This window comes from Muntiacus reevesi, chromosome 4 (genome assembly GCF_963930625.1).
Source record: "Muntiacus reevesi chromosome 4, mMunRee1.1, whole genome shotgun sequence".
In the NCBI taxonomy this organism is placed as follows: Eukaryota; Metazoa; Chordata; class Mammalia; order Artiodactyla; family Cervidae; genus Muntiacus; species Muntiacus reevesi.
This window is the reverse complement of record NC_089252.1, coordinates 60843431-60865896: the sequence shown is the minus strand read 5'-3', so window position 1 is coordinate 60865896 and position 22466 is coordinate 60843431. Positions and strand designations below refer to the sequence as shown.

Sequence of the window (22466 nt, the reverse complement as noted above, 5' to 3'; positions counted from 1 at the left end):
GGTGCCCGTCTTCTGGCGTGGACAGCACTGCCCAGCGCCTGCAGCCTGCGATGCTCCCCTCTGGTTTCACGCAGGTCTTTGCTCATCCAGTTACGGGGCCTCCGCAGAAGGAAACCACTGTGATTCTGCCCACGGGGATGTGTAGCAAACAGATGCTTTGGATGATGCTGTCCCTCTCAGCGCCTTCTGTTTGGGCCGCCACAGCTCTGCTAGTCTCATAAAACGCGGTGGTGGCAGCTCTGTCCTTCACCCTGAGATCTGCCTGGACCCCCCCAGTTGGCCCAGCCCTTCTCCTGCGGGAAGCTGACAACTTGTGCCCTCTCTCCCACAGATGCCGCCCCTACGAGGACTGCTGCGGCTCCAGGTGCTGTGTGCGGGCCCTCTCCATACAGAGGCTGTGGTACTTTTGGTAGGTCACGACTCTTCCAGGTCTCGGGTACTCCCCCCTTCCCCAGGGCTCTGCCCAGTCAGTCTGTCACAGCCAAGGTGACGCCGCCTCCGCCGGAGGTCGTGGTCTCCCGGTGGCCTATAAAGAGAGTAGGTATGTTTGGGCTGGCTTTGTGTCAAGTGCTTCTGCTCCCAGAGTTTGCAGAGAGCTCATCCCCGTTTGCTCAGGCTTGTGACTGGGAAAGAAGAGTTATTCTTTGGGAAGCTGGACTGCACAGCAGCTTCATCCTTCCGCAGCTCCTCCACCAATGTCTGAGATGGATTGAGGCTGCCTGTCTTAATCGGAGAATCAGCAGATCTTGCTATAAGGTTTCTGCTGCCTGGAATCCTCCATATTCACATTGTGTCAGCTGAGTCCTAACTTTCAAGACAGCCTGCTTCCTTATCCATCTTCCAGCTCGACTGGAGGAACTTGAAAGAGCCGTCCAGCATCTGTAAGATTGTAGCTCAGGAGAGAATGAGGGATAAAGCTGACAGTCCTGAAGGATGGTGCAGAGTTTTCAGTAAGGAGAGGAACCTCCTGTGAGTTGCTATCCTCAGAGGATGCCTGTAAGGAATGCCTTTGGACATAAGGAATGTCTGAAGAGAGGCCTTTCCTGACCTTGTGGCAGGAGCCACTTGGCTTTTTTGTGAGATTTTGCTATTGGCCTCCTGACGACTGTTCCTAATGTTTGGTTATGGAAACCAGCACCATCGGGGGCGCCACATGCCATGCTTTCTGTCATGGGAGAGCCTCTTCATTTTCACCATCACCGCCTCCTTGCTGGACCTTGACCATCTGGGGGCTGGACTCACCTGTCACGTGGGGCCCTGAATGGTGCCAGCCTGTCACTGGCCTCTCCCCACCTCCTAGCTGCGAGCACCTCAAACTGTAGTATCAGGAGAAATCTTTTAGCCTGAGACTTTTGGAATGTAAGCAGTTCTGGCATTTCAGAGCTTTGCCTGGCTTCACCAACGTGTTCCCTCAGAACTTGTGGCTAAGGGTCCTGTAAGGGATCAACAGTGCTTCACATTGGCCTGAAGCTCAGAACTTGTGGCTAAGGGTCCCGTAAGGGATCAACAGTGCTTCACATTGGCCTGAAGCTCAGAACTTGTGGCTAAGGGTCCCGTAAGGGATCAACAGTGCTTCACATTGGCCTGAAGCTCAGAACTTGTGGCTAAGGGTCCCGTAAGGGATCAACAGTGCTTCACATTGGCCTGAAGCATCAGACAAATGATGATGAGGTTGTGGAAGTACTCCCAAGAGGAGAAAACTTGTCAAAGTTCAGGTCTTATGTGATTAGAAAGAAGGCAAAGTTGAGAGTCCAGGAGAACTCTGCGGGCCTGGCTGCCAGAGCAGCTCCTGTTGACCTTTCCTGGAAACATCCTCTGAGCTGGTAGCTGGTGCTTCCAAGTTGTTGGCCCGTGTCCCTTGTCAGGGTCAGGGCACCTCAGCAAGCCAGTGGGTCCCTACACAGAGGCATCTCATGAGCACCGTGAATGGAGGGCAGGTCTCCAGGCTCGGGATGCCAGATGCCAGAAGGTTTGGTCTAGTTCTTTGGGTTGAGATTCTGATACCAACTTCTAAACCAGAGAAAATGCTGGCTTGAAACTCAGCATTCAAAGAACAAACATCTTGACATCTGCTCCTATCACTTCATGGCAAATAGATGGGGAAACAATGGAAGCAGTGACAGACTTTATTTTCTTGGGCTCCAGAATCACTGCAGATGGTGACTGCAGCCATGAAATTAAAAGATGCTTGCTCCTTGGAAGAAAAGCTATGACAAACCTAGACAGTGTATTAAAGAACAGAGACATCACTTCGCCAACAAAGGTCTGTATAATCAAAGCTATGGTTTTTCTAGTAGTCATGTACAGATGTGAGTTGAACCATAAAGAAAGCTGAGTGCTGAAGAATTGATGCTTTCGAAGAGTGGTGCTGGAGAAGACTCTTGAGGTCTCTTGGACAGCAAGAAGATCAAATCAGTCAATCATAAAGGAAGTCAACCCTGAATATTCATTGAAAGGACTGATGCTAAGGCCAAAGCTCCAATACTTTTGTGACCTCATGCAAAGAGCCAGCTCGCTGGAAAAGACCCTAATGCTGGGAAGGATTGAGGGCAGGAAGAGAAGGGGGTGACGAGTGATGATATGGTTGAAAGGCATCACCGATTCAGTGGACGTTAGTTTGAGCAAAGTCTGGGAGGTAGTTCACTGCTTCCTTCAGGACAGGGAGGCCTGTCGTGCTGCAGTCCATAGGGACACAGTTGAGCAAATGAACGACAACAAAACCGGGGATACAGCCAGAGAACACTTTGAGATGCAAGCCCCAGATGAAGTTTGAGGACACTTAGTTTTTGCTCCATGCATTCCTTCTCTCAGTAACGTGTCTGTTATGTACCAGGGTCCTGTGGAGAGGCCCTATGGCAGCTGGGCTCCTGAAACAGATGTCTAAACACATGGAGAGTTTTAAGCCAATGTTCTGGAAACAAAGCATGCAACTTCTGATGGCAGAAAAGTTGGGGAAAGCTGCATGACTTCTGTCTGGGTCTCAGAGAAGAGGGCCCTCCTTGCAAAAGGGACCTGCACATTTCAGGGGCAGGACCTTAAGAATGGACCTGGTGAGAGAGGGATGATGGGGAGCTGGTGTTGGGGGGAGGTTTGAGGGGAGAGGTAGGAGGTTGGGAGGAGGGAGCTGGGCATGGAGCGAATGGAGGGCTGTTCTCCAACCTGGCTCCACTTGACTTTGGAGGATTTGGGGTTCCTGAGCATCGCACAGAGGTTTTGGCAGAGAATGCGTTTGGAAGTCAGCTCTAAAATCTTAAGTAATCCTTACCTAGGGAAGTCTAATGCAGGCCCCAGGAGTAGGAACGGTGTCTAGTTGGCAAGCACACTGGGACAGAGTGCAGTCTGGCAGGTGCGTGCTGCCTGCTGTGGGGTGCCTGCAGACTGGGGCATGCGGGCCCAGGGAGGCTCTGCTGCTGCCTGAGACCTGCAAACCACTGGGCAGGAGGGCAGGAAGAGACTGAGAAAACAAACTGAATTGAAGAAGCCAGGTTACTTTTAATGATAGAAAAGGCACAAGCTTCCTCTCTCAATCCCAGGAATGCTCCCCATACCTGCTCAGCAATGACAGAGAACTTGGGGAATTGCTTTTCTTACCTTGACACGCCTTTCCTCTTTGCTACCAGAAGTTCATTCCCCTGCCCCTCTCTTCTCCGACTGCTGTTTCAGTAAGGAGCAATGTGATGATGACTGCTCCAGGAGCCAGGAGTGGGTCTGCTACCACGACTGTGCTCTTGTTTGCTTGCACCTGCTTGCTCTCCAGCAGTCCACGCTGTGAGGTGCATACCACTTATATTTGTCTAAGAAAACGTGTATTCCATTTGAATTGAACCGGGGTCTCCTGCATTGCAGGCAGATTCTTCACGAACTGAGCCATCAGGGAAGCCCATTCCATTTGATCGATAAACCAAAACTATCATTTTGGGTTATCTCATGGAAGAGACCAAGATCTCTCATGGCTTCTGCGTATCCAACGCAGGGAGTCTGGACCTTTGGGAGTGAGCAGGGGTGTAAAGCCTCATGCACAGTCACCTCTGTGTGCCTTGCATTTCTGCTCAGATATTTACAGTTGGACCCAGGGTTGAATGTAAGGCTAGCATGGAGTCCGGACGAAGTTGCCCATTTTAGATTCCAGCTTCCGACTTGGGAGTAGGGGCTTTGTTTTGCACTATTTGGGGTTTTCCTGCTCCCCAGGACTGCACCCCTCTAACCCCTTCCCTATCTGCAGCTCATAGCTGTCCTCTTCAGGCCTCTCGCCCACCCAACTTTTCCTGTTGGGGCACCTATATAGTTCCTTTCTACCCAGAAACATCTTCATTCCCTTCAGTTTGTCTCTTTCCATCATTCAGAATTCAGCTCAGAGGTTGCTTTGAAGGAAAAGAAGCTTTTGTGATCTCCCTTAGTCTGGCAGATAGCCTCATTAAACCTCTTGTTGCACTGAATTGTGCCCTTGAAATGATGAACACAGCTGTGTGTTATATGAATTCGTCCCCCCAACCTGTGTTGCACCCTTCCTCTTCTTTCCCGGCACCATCAGACTTGTAAATAAATAATTTTGTTACTTTGTTGCTTACTGTCCTCCTCTCCTATGACAACTCAAGTTCAGTGAGGATGAGGCCCCACCTGTCTTACCCCTTATAATGCAAAGACTGGTGCTGGGAGCCTGGCATGTGCTTCAGAAATTTTGTTGGATTAATAATGAATTAGATGAAAGATTAGGAAACCATGGTTTCAGTCCTCTTCTGAATCATTTCCTGTTTGGTGCCCCTCATCTTGGTTCCTTCTCAGCGTTCCAAGGTGTCTGGTAAATACTTATTGATTAACAGCCTTAGCTCTTAATATCGTGTTTATATTCTCAAAGCCTTTATTGTCTAGTCTTTCCTTAAATTACATTTGTGTGTGGACAGGTGCCTTTGACCAGGACATGGCCAGCTCTGCTGTGTGTGCATCCTTCACAAGAGTGTTTGTATTGCGTGAGGTTCTCGCAGGTTGTGTGAGTCCCATCTCATGTCCGTTTAGAGATGGACAAGTTTCCCAGCTATGTCTGTGTGGAACAGTCAACTTGGGCCTGCTCCAAATGATTTCCCCTGTTTCTACAACTAGGTGAATGCTGAAGTGAGATGGGAAGTGCCATTCGTTCATTTTTTATCAAATGCCAATGATCCAACAGTCACTGAGAATCCTCAGATGATTTCGACAAACATCCGATCCTTCAAGGAGTCAGCTCTTGTTCATTAGACTGTGGGGTCACAATAGAAGGTCCAGCCATACTCAGAACCTAAGAGATTTTAAAACAGCTTTTAAAATGAATTATGAGTATTTTCTCTATTCCTATAGTTTCTCTAAAATTAAGATGTGCTGTAGAAAGGGCACTTTAAAAAAATTATTATAGATGTTCATATAATAAAGGAGAGGAAACTGTTAGAAAGGATCCCATGCTTACTCTTCTCGCTTTAACAGTAAAGAAAACTGAGGGAGTGGGGGGATGAGGACAGTGAGAACCAGCAGTAGTCTTCAAGCAGGATTGAAAAGGCATCTTCTGGTTTGATTAAATGTTGAGTTGAGGTCAGGGCCGTGGACAGGGAAGAACTGTACCAACCCTTTGAGGCCAATAGCCATTTGGAGCTTTTGAGGCAAAATGTTCACTCTGAGAGCTTCTCCATGCTAGTGGCCTCCATCCAGGGGCTCCCAGAGCTCTGCTGGCCGGGTGTCTCCCTGGTTCCTCCACTCCCATTCCCGGGGCCAGCGGTCAGGTAGGACCAGCCAGGGGAGCCCTGCCGTCTGCCTGGGACTGTGCCCAGGCCTCACCCTGTGCTCTCGCCCAGGTTCCTCCTGATGATGGGTGTGCTCTTCTGCTGTGGAGCCGGCTTCTTCATCCGGAGGCGCATGTACCCACCACCGCTGATTGAGGAGCCGGCCTTCAACGTGTCCTACACCAGGCAGCCCCAAAACCCCACTCCAGGTCAGCCAAGCCCTCTGCCCTTGTCTGTCCTCCTTGCAGTGTACATGTCCTCTGTGAGCATTTGCTCAGGGCCCCGCCGCGGACTATGCTGAAAGAAAACTTCAGGCCACGTTCATTCATTTAAGTTCTGATGCATTTGTGCCAATAAGAAATTCAAAGTCTGTTGTATTATATGTCTGTCACCTCATATTCTTACCTTATTATTGGTGCATCTTTTATGCATGTTTATGCAGTTCATGGGGACTTCCCAGGTTTCAGTGGTAAAGAATCTGCCTGCAATACAAGAGACACAGCTGATACCAGCTAGATCCCTGAGTTGGGAAGGTCCCCTGGAGGAGGGAATAGCAGCCCACTCCAGTATTCTTGTCTGGAGAATCCCTTAGACAGAGGAGCCTCATGGGCTACAGTCCTCAGACACAACTGAGCATGCACACATACATGCATTTGTGGTTCATGTATGCACATTATTTTCTCTTTTTTCTCAAAAATTATTTCACATATAAATTTTTGTGTAGAAAGTGTAATATTCTTGACATTCTTAATGCTTCTGGACTAAATATTAATCATGCTGTATGTGTGTGTTAGTTGCTCAATCATGTCTGACTCTGCAAACCCCATGGAATATAGCCCACCAGACTTCTCTGGCCATGGAATTGTCCAGGCAAGAATACTGGAGTCAATTTCCATGCCTTTCTCCAGGGACTCTTCCTGACCCAGGAATCGAACCTGGGTCTCCTGCATTGCAGGCAGATTCTTTACTGCCTGAGCCGCCAGGGAAGCCCGTTAATCATGTTACTAAATGATAATTAGCTTCGTCTGTCATTGCTGATCATTTGTTTTCTTTTGTTTTGCCTTTTATTGCTTCACTCAGTAAGCATGTACTGTGCGTTTATTAGTATCATGAGTACTTGTTAATTGTGCCGCTATAGACATTTTTGCACAAGTTACATTTGGCCTATTTATGGAACATTACCCAGAGTGGTGCCCCAAGGTCAAAAAGAATTCGTGGTTTCTTAATTCTTATAAAACACTGCTTTCACTATCTAAGCTCAGACATACTGTAGTGGGTGACTCCCAGTTTCCCCGGGACACAGGCCGGTTCCTTGTTTTGACATTACACTTGAGGAGGGGGTGTGCAAGGGGCCATGCTCCTGGAGCTCCCGTCTTTCGCCGTGTGGTGGGCTGGGGGTTGCATGGCTCCCCTGGTGCCTTGAGGCGGGGGGCAGGGTTTCTCTATTCCTCACACGCTGCAGAGGGAGTCGGAGTCCTAGGAGCAAGTTCTGGTTGGGTTTTTACAGAGGTTCAGTTCTATAACGTAAGTCATAAGGTCTGCTGTACATAGTGAGGCATGTAGTTAATAACACTATCACAAACTCACAAATTTGCTAAAAGTGGAGATCTCTTTTTCCGCATTGAAGGATAGTTGCTTGACAATGTTGTACTAGTTTCTCTTTTACAGCAAAGTGAATCAGCCAAATGTATACACATATCCTCTCCCTTCTGGACTGCCTTTCCATCTCAGTGACCACAGGGCATCACGTAGAGCTCCCTGCACTATTCATAGTAGCCATCCCATGCATCGCGGAGTCAGTCCCGGTCTCCCAATCCACCCCACATCCCACTTCCCCTCTTGGTATCCATAGGTTTATGGCATATATTGTGGTGATGGCTTCACAGTGTATTTTTATTTCTGAAGTCATCAAGTTGTAGGCATTAAATGTGTTCACCTTTTTGTATGTCGATCAAACCTCAAAGGAAAAAGAAGTTGGAGACTGAATGTGACAAGAGCTCTCTGTCTCTCTGTGCTTTAGACAGAGATACGGGGATGATCATTTGCTCATCTGTTCTTTTATAGTTTTTTTCTACCAGGTACTCTCTGGGATTTTAAAAAAAAATCAACTTTATTATCATTTAAAATGTTGCTAAAAATCTGAATATGTACTTTTCACAACAGTTCAGAGGTTGTACCTTAAACTTTCTCTCAAGGTTAGTACCACTTTTCATGCATAAGTGGATTTTTATTCTTTCCTATTTTGAAATGTTTATATAGCTTCAGATCTGCTCCAACATATGGCAAAGTGAAAATTTTCACTTAAATGAGAGGCCAAACCTAAGTTTTATCAGGATTAGTCTGAGTTTGGGGGCCTTTGATTTCTTTTCTCAAAAAGCAGGCAATAAATCAGAGAAGTGGGTAAAAGACTAATGAATTTCCTTTTCCTTCTGCCTTCATGACATGGATTTTTAGTGTCCCATGTGGCCAGAGATCAAGATACTGTGTGTGCTTGGCCCATGATGTCAGGCCTGGGCTGGCCTAGGGCGCACAGCTCCCACGGAGTGTCCACAGCCTTTCAGTTTCCAAACAAGGAGGCCCTGCAGCCTGTCACCCGCTCTCCTCATCCCCGCCTCTTTTCTGCATTGCAGTGCGCACGTCTTTCTGACTGGAATCCTCAGTGCCCCTATAATAAATATGTCATCAATCCTACAAGTCTTCCTTCCTTCAGACTCTTACCTCACCCCTGAGCAATGCCTACTAAAGATTTTCCAGTCACTAGTCTCTGTCAGTTCTTCTCTGTTGCCACCAGAAAGTTCTTTGGGGACAAAAGAAGCACATAGGTCATGCTGTTCTCCTGCTTAAGATAGTGCATGGGGTCCTCTTTTTTCCACATCCTTGTCAACAAGTGTTGACACTTGTTGTTTCTTATCTTTGTTAACAGCCACTCTGACAGGTGTGAGGTGACAGCTCTTTATGGTTTTATTTGAATTCCCTTGTATTCCCTGTATTCCCTGGTGTTGAGCTGCTTTTCATGTACCTCTTGGCCATCTAGATATCTTCTTTGGGAAAATGTCTGTTCAGATCCTCTGCCTATTTTTAATCAGGTTGTTTGGGTTTTTGTTGTTGAGTTGTAAGAATTCTTTGTATCCTGAATATTAACCCTTATCAGATATATGATTTGCAAATATTTTCTCCCATTCAGAAGGTTTCCTTTTTGTTTTGACAGTGGTTTCCTTCACTGTGCATTTGTGTGTCTTTGCTTTGGTTTCCCTTGCCTGAGGAGACATGTCCAAAAAGATAGTGCTAAGACTGATGAGAGAGCTTACTGTCCGTATTTTCTTCTAGAAATTGTATGTTTTTTTTCAGGTCTTATAATCAAGTCTTTAATCCATTTGAGTAAATTTTTGTGTATGGTATATGATAGTGGTCTAGTGTGATTCTCTTGCATGTGGCTGTTCAGTTTTCCCAGCTCCACTTGTTGAAGAGACTACCCTTTCGTCATTGCATGTCTTTCATCTTTTTTTTTGTAAATTAATTGTTTATGTCTGTGTGAGTTTATCTCTGAGCTCTTAATCCCATTCCATTGATCTCTGTGTGTGTTTTTCTGCTAGTACCGTGCTCTTTTGATTCTTATAGCTTTGTAGTATCATTTGAAATCGGGAGTAAGGGGGTGTGATACCTCTAGCTTTGTTCCTTTTTTTCTCAGGATTGCTTTGGCTATTTGGGGTCTTTGGGTTTCATATAAATTTTAGAATTTTTTGTTCTGTTTCTGTGACAAAAAATGTCATCGGGATTCTAATAGTGATTGCATTGAATCTGTGGATTGCTTTAGGTAACGTGGACATTTCAACAGTGTTAATTCTTCTAATCCATGAGTATGGGATATCTTTCAGTTTCTTTGTGTTATCTTCAATTTCTTTCATCAGTGTCTTACATAGGCCTTTTACCTCCTTGGTTAAATTTATTCCGAGATATTTTATTCTTTCTCTTGTAATTGTAAATGGGATTGCTTTCTTAGTTTCTCTGTATGCTGGCTCATTGTTAGTGTTTAGAAACAACAGTGATGCTTCTGTACTGATTTTGTACCCTGCCTACCACTTTACTGTGTTTGTCTGTTATCTCTAATATTTTTTGTTGGAGTCCTTAGGGTTTCCTGTATCATGTTGAGCTTTAATCTCTATGTATACTTTGGGCTCCTCACTGGGCTGAGCCCTGAGTTCCGGGACTCATGTCTCAGGCACCAAGCTGACTTACATCTGCCAGCTGAGTGAGAGGTCAGCCTGGGGCAGGGATTTGCCACGGCCACACTTGGAGCCTCAATCAATCCATATTTACTTCCCACCCGCTCAGGTGCTGCAGGTGCCTGGGACTGCAGACCGCAGCCTGGGTTCCAGCTCTCGCTCACCCCACGGTGCTCTGTAGGCTTCGCACAACCGTGTGTGGAACACCGTGTCATTGCACAAGTGACGGTACAGTCACTGTGTGATGAGAGGTATGCAGAGAAAGTTCCCGATGCTGGCAAGCCAGGTAAATGGGAAGCACAGTCTGTTGTATGGATGGAAGGAACCGAAGAGTGTAAGTATATTTAAGAGGAAGTAGTCAGGAGGGGCTGGAGACTGAGGAGCAGCCAGCAAGGGCCCTGTACCTTCCTTTGCTGCCAGCTTTTCACATGTCTGCCCACTGAGACTTCTGAGCCGCAGAGTCCAGCCGGCTCTAGTCAGTCCCACAACTTTGGCATCAAGGGCTGGTGCTCTTGTAGGCGAGGCGGACGTAGGCGTCTAATGCAGCAGAGACGCCACATCAACAGTCCTGACTCTCCCTGGGGAGACTGGGGGTCACGATCAAGGGTCCAGCAGAGTGTCTCCCACTTCTCTGGTAGTTCAGCTTGGCCCGATTCTACCCTGCAGTTCGGGGCCTTCAGAGGAATGGGGGCTGTTAATTCTCCTCCGCTGCTTTCTCATAATGCAGCCACCTGTGGGGCCGGTGGGAGGAGCCCCACCTTCTGCTGGGAGGTGCTGGTGTGGGAGCCTGCAGGGACCTCCCATCCTCCTCCATATGTGCAGCATGAAATGTTCAGTCCCAAATGTACCAGAGCGTCATAGGAAGGCTCGTTTTGTTCCATGGAAGTATACAGTTCCCACACTTTCACCACCAGATCCAGGGCTTGTGTCCTTAGTTAATAGTGGGGTGTTTGGGAAGAATTCACTTCGATTTTTTACAATCAGTGATAATGAGGAAAAAATAGGATCACTTAGTTTCTCTAATGGGACCTGAAGACCCACCTCTTCCCGTGGGTGGGGTTCAGCTGTGTGCTTTGGTGGAGTGGGGGGTGGTAAGGGCAGGCCATGGGGGCAGACTGGGAAGGCAGCCTTGCACTGACGGGTGCACTGACCCCACGAGGTAGGCGCTCAGGCCCTGGAGGAGCCTGGCGGGTGTGGAGAGAGATGGGATCAGTGCAGGGAGCACGGGACGCACCTGCCCATCTGCCAGGGGCTCTGCTTACCCTCTGCTGCTGGTCTAGGGGAGGGGAAGTGGATTCTGCTGGGTTGTGCTTATTCATGAAGAAGAAAAGGCAAGTTTTCTTCTTCTTCTTCTTTTTTTTTTTTTAAGGCTTGGGAATACCCAGGAATTATCTTCCAGAAAATTTCTGCCTTAAGTGAGTTCAGTCAGTTAAGTCACTCAGTCGTGTCTGACTCTTTGCGACCCCATGAATTGCAGCACGCCAGGCTTCCCTGTCCATCACCAACTCCTGGAGCTTACTCAAACTCATGTCCATCGAGTCGGTGATGCCGTCCAACCATCTCATCCTCTGTCATCCCCTTCTCCTCCTGCCTTCAATCTTTCCCAGCATGAGGGTCTTTTCCAGTGAGTCAGTTCTTCGCATCAGGTGGCTAAGGGATTGGAGTTTCAGCTTCAGCATCAGTCCTTCCAATGAATTCAGGACTGATTTCCTTTAGGATGGACTGGTTGGATCTCCATGCAGTCCAAGGGACTCTCAAGAGTCTTCTCCAACACCCCAGCAATACCACAGCAACACCACAACTCTGCCCTAAGAGTTGTGTTCAAAAGGCAAGTTTTAAGGAACCAGTACTCTTGCCCTGGAGGGCTGAGGGAGGGCACACTCGTCCTGCGTGCAGAGGGGCACACGGTACTGTTTTGTCAGGACCAGCTCTCCAGCCCAACAAGGCAGAGTACAGAAGAGCGGAGACCTGCACGTGATCAAGATGCTCAAAACTGGGGTGGGGCATGGCAGCTTCGCGGTTCCGTGGCACTGCTGTGTGTTGGAACAGGACTGGGGGGAAAGAAACTGGATAACTAGATATGAAAGCTGAGGTGATAAGTTGGGGCTTCAAGACCACCAGGAACCAAAAGAAACAAAGGTTGAAGCTGCCGGTCAAAGGCAGCTCACTAGGGCCTTTGCTGGCATGGAGAGCAGAGGCGTGCAGTGAAGCTGGTCTGGGGACCGCGGAGAGGCACCTGGATGGGGCGCCAGAAGGACTGAGGTCTGCTGGGCCTAGGGTGAGCACTATCTCTGTGCCTGGTCTGCAAAATCAAATTGCATAAAGAAAAGCAGTTCCAGTTATTGTCTTGTGTCCAGAGGTGGCCAGAGACAGTTAGAGCTCCCTAAGAGCCTTCACCTTCCTCCCATGCCCCTGGCAGGGTCCTGGATATGCCCTTCTGGGTACTGAGGAAAGGTGGACTTTGTTCATTCAGAAAATACTGGCTGACTGGCAGTGACATACACAGCCAAGTGGACATGGGTAAGTCTATATTTGAAAGCTGGTAAGAGAGTAGATCTTAAAAGTTCTCATCACAAGGGGAAAAAATGTCTAACTATGAGGCGATGGGTGATAACTCATTTGTGGTAATCACAGTGTACATGATTAGCAAATCATTATGCCATACAATGTTATATGTCAGTAATGCTTCAATAAAACTGGAGGATGTTTAGAACAGTGGGAAGAATGTAAAACCTTGGCTACAGCAGAACTGTGGGTCCGGAGGAGAGTAGGGCTGGATTTCAGGGTGATCTGAGCAGGGCCTGAACTTGTGCATTTTAGACAATGTGGGGAGAGGGTTTGGGGCCACAAACAAAAAGATGATGATGTTATGGTCTCTCTTCTTTATGGCGTATTATGTGGCACTCAGATTGACAGTCAAGATGAGAGCTGTGGAGCTGCGGCAGGAGGAGCATGAAGCTGCATTTGGGAGGAGGGTGGGCACTCTGTTACAGAGTGGTCCCATGTGTGATGACACAGGTGCATAAAGACTGAAGAGAACAGTCGGTAATGACGTCTGTGATGTTAGTATGGTTTAACAGTGTTAACTGTCCTTAACTGTGGTTTCCTTTCATATGACTGGTGCTGGTTTTTAAAATACTTAGAAGTAGATGGAGTATTCCCATTGGGAGATACTTTTTTTCCTTTCCGTTAGTGAGCTTCTTGATGGTTTTCTGACTGTTCTGGCACCCCAATCCTGTACTAAATCTGTCAACCTGCAGTGAGTGTGTGTGTGCATGCTAAGTCACTTCAGTCGTGTCCGACTCTTTGCAGCCCTACGTACGGACTGTAGCCCACCAGGCTGCTCTGTCCTTGGGATTCTCTAGGCAAGTGATGGTAGTGGCCTGAATAAATGATGCAAACTGAAGGAGAATGGAAATAGTAGGAAGTATGTTTTGACAGTTTAATTACCCTCCAAATCAAAGTTGAAACACACACAGGGCTGCTTCAGTTGTGAAGACAAGCTGTTTGCCTTTTTTTGTGGGATGTGAGGGCCCTGGTGTTCGTCTTTGTGTTCGCAGAATTTCAGCTATATAATCTCTACAAAGCTTGACAGGTCAGCCTGAAAGACCAGGTACCTAATACAGAGACAGTTTTCAACTCACTTCTTCCCCTCCTCCCAAAGAAGCAGTAAAAGAGGGCCTCTTTGTGATGGCTGATCCTTGCAAGAGAAAACGCAAAGCGGGCCTTCCTGCTCCCTTCCTCGGACTGACCGGTATGACCAGTATTTTGTGTATCTTCCAAGAAATAATCCATGATTGTCATAACATATGTATGAAAAAGAACATCTTTTTAATACTGATAAAAATAACTTTGGATAATGAGGATATAACTTGAGTCATATATTGAATGACATCAAAGTACATAAAACAAAAACTCAAGAAATAGGGAAGTATGATGGAAACCCTCAAGTGTCAATGCATTGTTATTAATCTGCTCAAAATACAAAAATGAATGGAGTATTCAAAAGAATTTATCAAATTGTCCACAACAAAGAAAGTCTGAGTACGTCTGCAAGAGCAGAAGCAACAGACCTTGGCGTCTGGACTAGGACAGTCTGGGGCCATTTCTCACCCATGCCTGTGGCACATCTGGGAAGTGACTCCATTCTACAAAGCCTCAGCATCTGGACTGTGAGGCTGAGCTCTTGGCGACCGTCGAGGGTGACTGCCTGTGAGATGATGCAGCTCCGTGCTTGGCACAGGGCCTGAGACCTCAGAGTAAATGGCAGTAGTTGCTGCTACTAATATTACCAAAACTTGTAGTTTTAAGAAATGTATTCAACATAAATGAGCAAATTAATCATCTTCTATCTGCTTGGAAATAAAAGAATACTCCCCTAAATTACTCCTTGAGTAAATGAAGGGTAGGATGAGGGAAGACCCTGAAGTCCTGACCTGCTCCCACACCCTTGCTGCAGACCTCCCACGCCAGCTTCCTGTCGGGAGAACCTCAGCTCCACGGCTTCTCAGAGCCCTTCGCAGGTGTCCACCAGCGCCGCCTCCAGAGCTGCACCTCTAGTGGAGATGCTCAGACGGCCTCCTAACCAGTCGTCTTGCTCCCCCAGCCTCTACTTCAGTCTATGGATTTCCAGAAGAGCAAGCAGGGTGAAAACAGGAGTCAGAGCACAGTTCACAATCAGACTCCTCACAGTGGCCACAGGCCGTTTCTGACTGAGCGTCGCACCTCCGCCTGCCCTCTCTTCTCACCCACGTCTCCTGCCGTCTGTCCTCCTGGCCCCCATTCCACTCTCGCTGCTCATGGACTCTGATTTTCCATAGAACTTGCAGACTGCCGTGCTGACGCCTTCACACTGTGGCTCCTTCTGCATCTGCACCTGCCTCCCCCTGCACACGTGCTGCTCCTCCATCACCTGCTGCCGCTGTGCGTGCAGCAGCTCCTCCCTCCCCTTCTCCCCCACGCGTCTGCTCAGGTTCGGCTCCTTCATTTATTTCTAGCTGTTCCACCTCCCAAAGCCCTTCCCTTTGCAAACAGTGAAAAATGGCACTCTGTTTTCTCTTTTTATCCCCGCTTTATTTTTATTTTTAGCACTGTCATCAGTAACATGCTACATACATCTCTTTTTATCTTTTTATTTCTCTTAACTGCAAGTCCCATAAGGATTTGAGAATTTCCGTTTTCATCATTGCTGTGTCCTAGGTGTTCATAACCATGCTGGCAAATAGTAAAAATTCAGTGTTTGTTTAATTATCAATGTGAACTAAGTATTAATGTAATTAACAAGTTAATTAAGTATCAATGAAAAATTAATACAGAAACATAGGCAGTGTAAGTAAGCTGGCATTCAAAGTTAAATTCATGGCCTTACTCTTTGTTAAAAGTTTAGAACGCAAGTTAGCTGACCCCCTCCTTAAAAGAGGTTCAGAAATTAATAAAGTCACAAAAAGCAGTAAGACGATCATAATAAAAAATGTAAGTTAATCAAAGCAAAGAGAAAAATTGATTTGGAGATCTCAAAGTTAGTGCTTTGTAAAAAGCAATAAAAGTAAATGGTATTGCCAATATATATCCAGAAAAAGCTATAATTGGAAAATACACATGTACCCTGTGTTCATCAGAGCACTATTTACAGTAGCTAAGACATGGAAAGAACCTAGATATCCCCTGACAGATGAATGGGTACATAAGCTGTGGTACATACATATACTACCACTCTACCATAAAAAGGATGAAATAATGTCATTTTCAGCCACAGTGATGAACTTGTCATACTAAGTGAAGTAAATCAGAAAGAGAAAGACATATATCACATGACATCACTTGTATGTAGAATCTAAAATATGACACAAGTGAAGTTACCTACAAAACAGAAACAGGCTCAGAGACAGAACAGACTTGTGGTTTCCAAGGGGCAAGTGAGTGGGGAAGGGATGGAGTGGGACTTTGGGACTTTCAGATGCAAGCTATTATAAATAGAATGGATAAACCCCCAGGTGCTACGGTATAGCACAGGGAACTATATTCAATATTCTGTAATAAACTATAATGGGAAATAATATTAAAAGGATGTAAAGCTTTGCTGTATGGCAGAAATTAACACTACATTGTAAATCAGCGATACACACATACAATAAATTTTAAAAAGTAGATGACAATGCCATTCCCACCCTGATAAATCTAATTGGTAAAACTAGATAAAATATGAAATCATAAGTGAAAACATTACATACCCATAGGAGATTAAAAGTGACAAAGAAGGACACCTGAAATGGAAAATTTGGTAAGATAAGAAATGTACGTTACCAAAGATGTATTAGAATATTGAAAATCTAAGTGGTCCAAAAAGCAAGCAAGAGTTTGAGGAAGTTTGCAGAGAGTTAACTTTCAGCTCCAAATTCATATGGTATCTTTGAAACTTTTTAAGAAACAGCTCATTTCAGTGCTTATGAATTACTGCATGCAAGTATAGAGAATTATAGAAATGTAGAAAAATTATAGAAGTTATATAAAAAACAAAACAGCTTGTTTTGTACAGCTACTGTAACTTGGAAATGAACACCAAAATAAAATTCTTCTGAATCATGTTTAATGAGCATAAATGCAAAAATCTTGAGAAACTGAATTAAACAGTGTGTCAAAGAAGTAAACTACCATGTCCAAGCATCAGTCTACCACAGAGCAAGCTGTTAACACTGCAAGTTATATCAAAAAGCAATGATTGGCAGAGAATTCTGGGGAGAAGGTGGAATCAGAAGCACCAGAATTCTTTTCCCTCACATAGACAAAAATTGTACTGGCAGAATCTGTCTGATGTAACTATTTTGGTAGTCAGAAGTCTGGCGGAGGCTTGGAACTTCCAGGGGAAGACTCAGAGGGTAAACTGAAGTAACTTTTGGTCATTATCAACTCTTGGCACAGTAGCAGCTACCTAACCCCTCACCCTAGGCCACAGGGGAGGCCTGCGCACGTGATCCTGGGGCAGCCTGTATGAGCCGGAAGCAAAAAGGACCCTGTCCTCCAGATACCGGGGATCTCTGCTCTGGTTGCTGTTTGCTGCTGCTTATTAAAGAGAGGGCAGCCACTGTTGCACCACCCCACATTGTTGCAAGCCCCTCTCCCTCCAGCTGAAGTGACCTCCAGGAGATGTAAATGCCTGGTGCCCTTCCCCACACCACTTCGTTTTTCACTTTTCTCCATCTTGGGAGGCAGAAATTAAAGACTACAACATTCAAAAACAACTTCATATGGAGAAAAAATTACTCAGTGACTGCACATCCCCAGGGAAAGGCTCAGAAAAGACCAAAGAAGACCTTAAATTTATACTTCAGGCTTTTCCTTTGCACAGAGACAGCCTACAGTAACAGCAACAAAAACCCAGAACAGTAAGCAAGAACAAAATTGAAAAACAGCGAAACACTGGGGAAGTGATTTCCAGAAGAATCTGATTTCCCGAGTTATCACATTGTTCAACTCAAATGTCCAGTGATCAAAAAATGCATAGAAAGAAAGGGGAAAATACAGTTCATCCAAAGTAAACAATCAAATCAATAGACTGTCCCTGAAATCCTCTAGACAAATCTTTTAAAGCAACTCTCTTAAAAATGCTCAAAGAACTAAAGTAAGATGTGGAGAGAATAAAAAAAGACAATGTGTGAACAAAATAGAAATATCAGTAAAGAGGTGAAAATCCTAAAAAGATATGAGCAATAAGTTCTGGAGCTGAAGAGTACAATAACCAAAATGAAAAATTCACTATATGATTGAAAGGCAGATTTGAGCAGACAGAAGAAAGGATCAGGAAATTTGAAGATAAGACAATGGAAATTATGTAGTCTGAGGAACAGAAAGAAAAAAGATTGAGAAAACCGAAGAGAGCCTCAGACCTGTGGGGCTTCATCAAGCAGATCAACATAGGCATCATGGGAGTCTCAGAAGGAGAAAAGAGAAAAAAGGAACAGAGAATATTTAAAGAAATAATGGCTGAAAATGTAAAAAGTTTGATGGAAAGCATGCATATAAGCATCCACTCCAAGAGGAATTCAGATATCCACATGAAGACACATAATCAAACTTTGAAAAGCCAGGCACAAAGAGAAATCATGAAAGTAGCAAGAAGAAGAAAATCACAAATAAGGAATCTTCAATATAATTATACGCAGATTTCTCATTAGAAATCATGGAGGCCAGAAGGCAGCCGGACAATATATTCAAATAAAAGAATAAAAACTGTCCATCAAGAATCCTATATCTGGCAACACTGTCCTTCAGATTGAGGGAGGAATTAAATCATTCCCAGATAAAGCAAGGGAGTTCATAACCACTAGACCTGCCCTGCAAGAAATGCTCAAGAGAGACCTGCAGGTGAAATGGAAATACAATAAATAGTTATTCAAAGCTGTATGGGTAAAGGAAGATCTCAATAAAGGTAAGTACTTGGGAAATTATAAAGCCAATATTATTGTACCAGTGGTTTGTACTTTACTTTTTGTTTTTTACATGATTTAAGATACTGTTATATATAAAGAAGAAAAGTTATTAGTATAAAACTAGTATTCCTATAATGTTGCTTTTTAACTCCAAATCTTCTTTTCTATATAATTTAAGAAACTAATATATTTAAAAGAATTATTAGTTTGTGTTTTGGAGAGCAGACAACATATCAAGATGTAATTTTGTGACATCAGCCACTGAAGGGGCTGGGCACAGAACTTGAAAGGAGCAGTGTTTGTAAGTTATCGATGCTGAGCTTAGAGAAGGCAATGGCACCCCACTCCAGTACTCTTGCCTGGAAAATCCCATGGATGGAGGAGCCTGGTAGGCTGTGGTCCATGGGGTCGCTAAGAGTCAGACACGACTGAGCGACTTCACTTTCACTTTTCACTTTCATGTATTGGAGAAGGAAATGGCAACCCACTCCAGTGTTCTTGCCTGGAGAATCCCAGGGACAGCAGAGCCTGGTGGGCTGCCACCTGTGGGGTCGCACAGAGTCGGATACGGCTGAAGTGACTTAGTAGCAGCAGCAGCAGATGCTGAGCTGGTATAAATTCAAATTACAGTGAACCCTCTATTTCCACAGTTTCTGTGTCAATGGAGTCAACCAACTGTAGATCAAAAATATTTTCAGAACATTCTAAAATGCAAAACTTGGATTAGGCACATGTTGGCAACTATTTACATAGTATTTACACGGTGTTAGGTATGATAAGTAATCTAGAGATGATTTAACAGGAGGATGTACCTAAGTTATATGCAAATACTGCATCATTTTCTATAAAGGACTTTGAGCATCCACAGATGTTCATATCTTCAGGGGCTCCTGGAACTGATGGATGACTGAACAGTGTCTAACAGTAGGATGTTTAATGTAATTTCCTTGGTTAACCACAAATAATTAGCTATAGAATACACAAAAAGAAATGAGAAAGGAATTAAACTTTGCTTTCAAAAGACCCACTAAGCATAAAATATTGCACTTTTTAAAAAGCCACTATATATAAAAAAGTAAAAATGCAGGAAATGAGGGCCAAAAAACCTATAAAGCATGTAGAAAACAAATAGCACAATGACAGAAGTAAATCCTTCCTAGCAGTAAATACTTCAAATGTAAATGGGTTAAACTCTCCATCAAAACACTGAGATTGCAGAATGAATAAACAAGATCCAAATACATATCTTTCTCAACTTATGATGGGGGTCCGAATAAGTCCATCTTAAATTGAAAATAGTGTACATTGGAAATGCATTTAATGCACTTAACCTACTGAATATCTTAACTTTAGGCTAGTTATCTTAAATGTGCTCAGAACAGGTACACTAGCCTAAGCTGGCCAAAATCATCTAACACAACGCCTATTTAATAATAAAGTATGAGTATCTCATGTAATTTATTGAATACAATATTGAAAAACATTGATTGTCAGGGTACAGAATGGTTTTGAGTGAACCAGTTCTTTATCCTTGTGATCACAGTGCCAACTGGGAGCTATGATTTGCTGCCACTACCCAGAATCATGATAGATCTTATCACATACCACTAGCCCAGAAAAAGATTGAAATTCAAAGTATAGTTTCTGCTGAATTTGTATCACTTTCACTCCATCATAGATTTCAGACCCCAAAGCACAAAGAGGTTGAAAATGAAAGGAAGGAGAAAATATTCCTTATCTTTAAATAGTAATCGAAAGAGCAGGGTGTCTATATTATTTTTCCCCCCTTAAGGAAAAAAAAAGATAAGGCGTAAACTATTTAAAGCAGAACTGAAAGTAGAAACATTACCAACAGTTCTACAGAAATAAAAAGGATTATATGAGAACAATTATAGAGCAAAAAAATATGGGTAAACTAGATAGGACAGCATTCTAGAAACAAAAACTACCAAGACTAAATCATGAAGAAATAAAAAATTTGAGTAGTCCTGTAACTAGTAAGGAGATTGAATCAGTCATGAGAAAAATCCCAGACAGAGTAAAGTCTTGGACCTAATGGCTTCAATAGTAAATTTTACCAAACATTTGAAGATGAACTAATATCAATCCTCCCCACCACCCCCCACCCCAAATCAAAGAGGTAGGAACATTTCCTAGCTCATTCTGTGAGGCCAGCGTCATTCAGATACCAAAGCCAGACAAAGAGATTACAAGAAAAAAAGAAATTATAGGCCCTTGTCCTTGATCAACGTTGATGCAAAAATCCTAAATGAAATAGTAGCAGACAGAGTTTGGCATTTTAAAGGATTATGCACCAATTTGAATTTTTCCTGGAATTTAAAGATGGTTCAACATATAAAAATTAAAGTAATATATCATGTTAGCATAATGAAGGAAAATAATAATTATTCAATTGATGCAGAAAAAGCACTTGACAAAATGCAACACACTTTCATGATCAAAACACTTAGCAAACTAGGAACAGAAAGAAACTACTTCATAAAATCCAGACAGAGGTTCATGACATTGTACAAGATGCGGTGATTGAAACCATCCCCAAGAAAAAGAAATGCAAAATGGTTGTCTGAGGAAGCCTTACAAATAGCTGAGAAAAGAAGAGAAGCTAAAAGCAGAGGAGAAATATCTGAATGCAGAGTTCCAAAGAATAGCAAGGAGAGATAGGAAAATCTTCCTAAGTGAACAACACAAAGAAATACAGAAAAACAATAGAATGGGAAAGACTACAAGTTTCTTCAATAAAGTTAGAGATACCAAGGGAATATTTCATGCAAAGATGGGCTCAATAAAGGAAAGAAATGCTAGGGGCCTAACAGAAGCAGAAGATATTAAGAAGAGGTGGCAAGAATACACAGAAGAACTATACAAAAAAGATCTTCATGACCCAGATAATCACGATGGTGTGATCACTCACCTAGAGCCATACATCCTGGAATGTGAAGAAAAGAGGGTCTTAGGAAGCATCACTACGAATAAAGCTAGTGGAGGCGATGGAATTCCAGTTGAGCTATTTCAAATCCTGAAAGATGATGCTGTGAAAGTGCTGCACTCAATATGCCAGCAAATTTGGAAAACTCAGCAGTGGCCACAGGACTGGAAATGGTCAGTTTTCATTCCAATCCCAAAGAAAGGCAATGCCAAAGAATGTTCAAAGTACCACACAGTTGCACTCATTTCACATGTAAGCAAAGTAATGTTGAAAATTCTCCAAGGCAGACTTCAACAGTATGTGAACTGAGAACTTCAAGATGTTCAAGCTGGATTTAGGAAAGGTAGAGGAACCAGAGATCAAATTGCCAGCATCCTCTGGATCATAGAAAAAGCAAGAGAATTCCAGATAAACATCTACTTCCATTTCATTGACTATGCTAAAGCTTTTGTGTGGATCACAACAAACTGTGGGAAATGCTTAAAGAAATGGGAACACCAAACCACCTTACCTGCCTCCTGAGAAATCTGTATGCAGGTCAAGAAGCAACAGTTAGAACTGGACGTGGAACAATGGACTGGTTCCAGATTGGGAAAGGAGTATGTCAAGGCTGTATATTGTCACCCTGGTTATTTAACTTACATGCAGAATACATCATGCGAAATGCCAGGCTGGGTGAAGCACAAGCTGGAATCAAGATTCCCAGGAGAAATATCAATAAGCTCATATATGCAGGTGACACCACTCTTATGGCAGAAAGAGAAGGAGAACTAAAGAGCCTCTTGGTGAAAGTGAAAGAGGAGAATGACAAAGCTGGTTTAAAACTCAACATTCAAAAAACAAAGATCATGGCATCTGGGCCCATCACTTCATGGCAAATAGATGGGAAAACAATGGAAACAGTGAGAGACTTTGTTTTTTGGGGCTCCAAAATCACTGCAAATGGTGACTGCAGCCATGAAATTAAAAGAAGAAAAGCTAACAAACCTAGACAGCGTATTAAAAAGCAGAGACATCACTTTGCCAACAAAGGTCCATCTAGTTAAGGCTGTGGTTTTCCAGTGGCCATGTATGAATGTGAGAGTTGGACCATAAAGATAGAAGAGCACTGAAGAATTGATGC

The 22466-nt window shown here is 44.1% G+C and overlaps 1 protein-coding gene across 1 annotated transcript in view; it reads left to right on the top strand.

The window, feature by feature from the left end:
* The window catches only part of VOPP1 (VOPP1 WW domain binding protein), a 158277-nt gene that overhangs the window by 120895 nt on the left and 14916 nt on the right, over positions 1–22466 (top strand). The window contains exons 3-4 of the mRNA XM_065935223.1: positions 332–409; positions 5820–5956. Coding sequence (XP_065791295.1) covers positions 332–409; positions 5820–5956 — 215 coding nt within the window. The remainder of the gene's footprint in view (positions 1–331; positions 410–5819; positions 5957–22466) is intronic.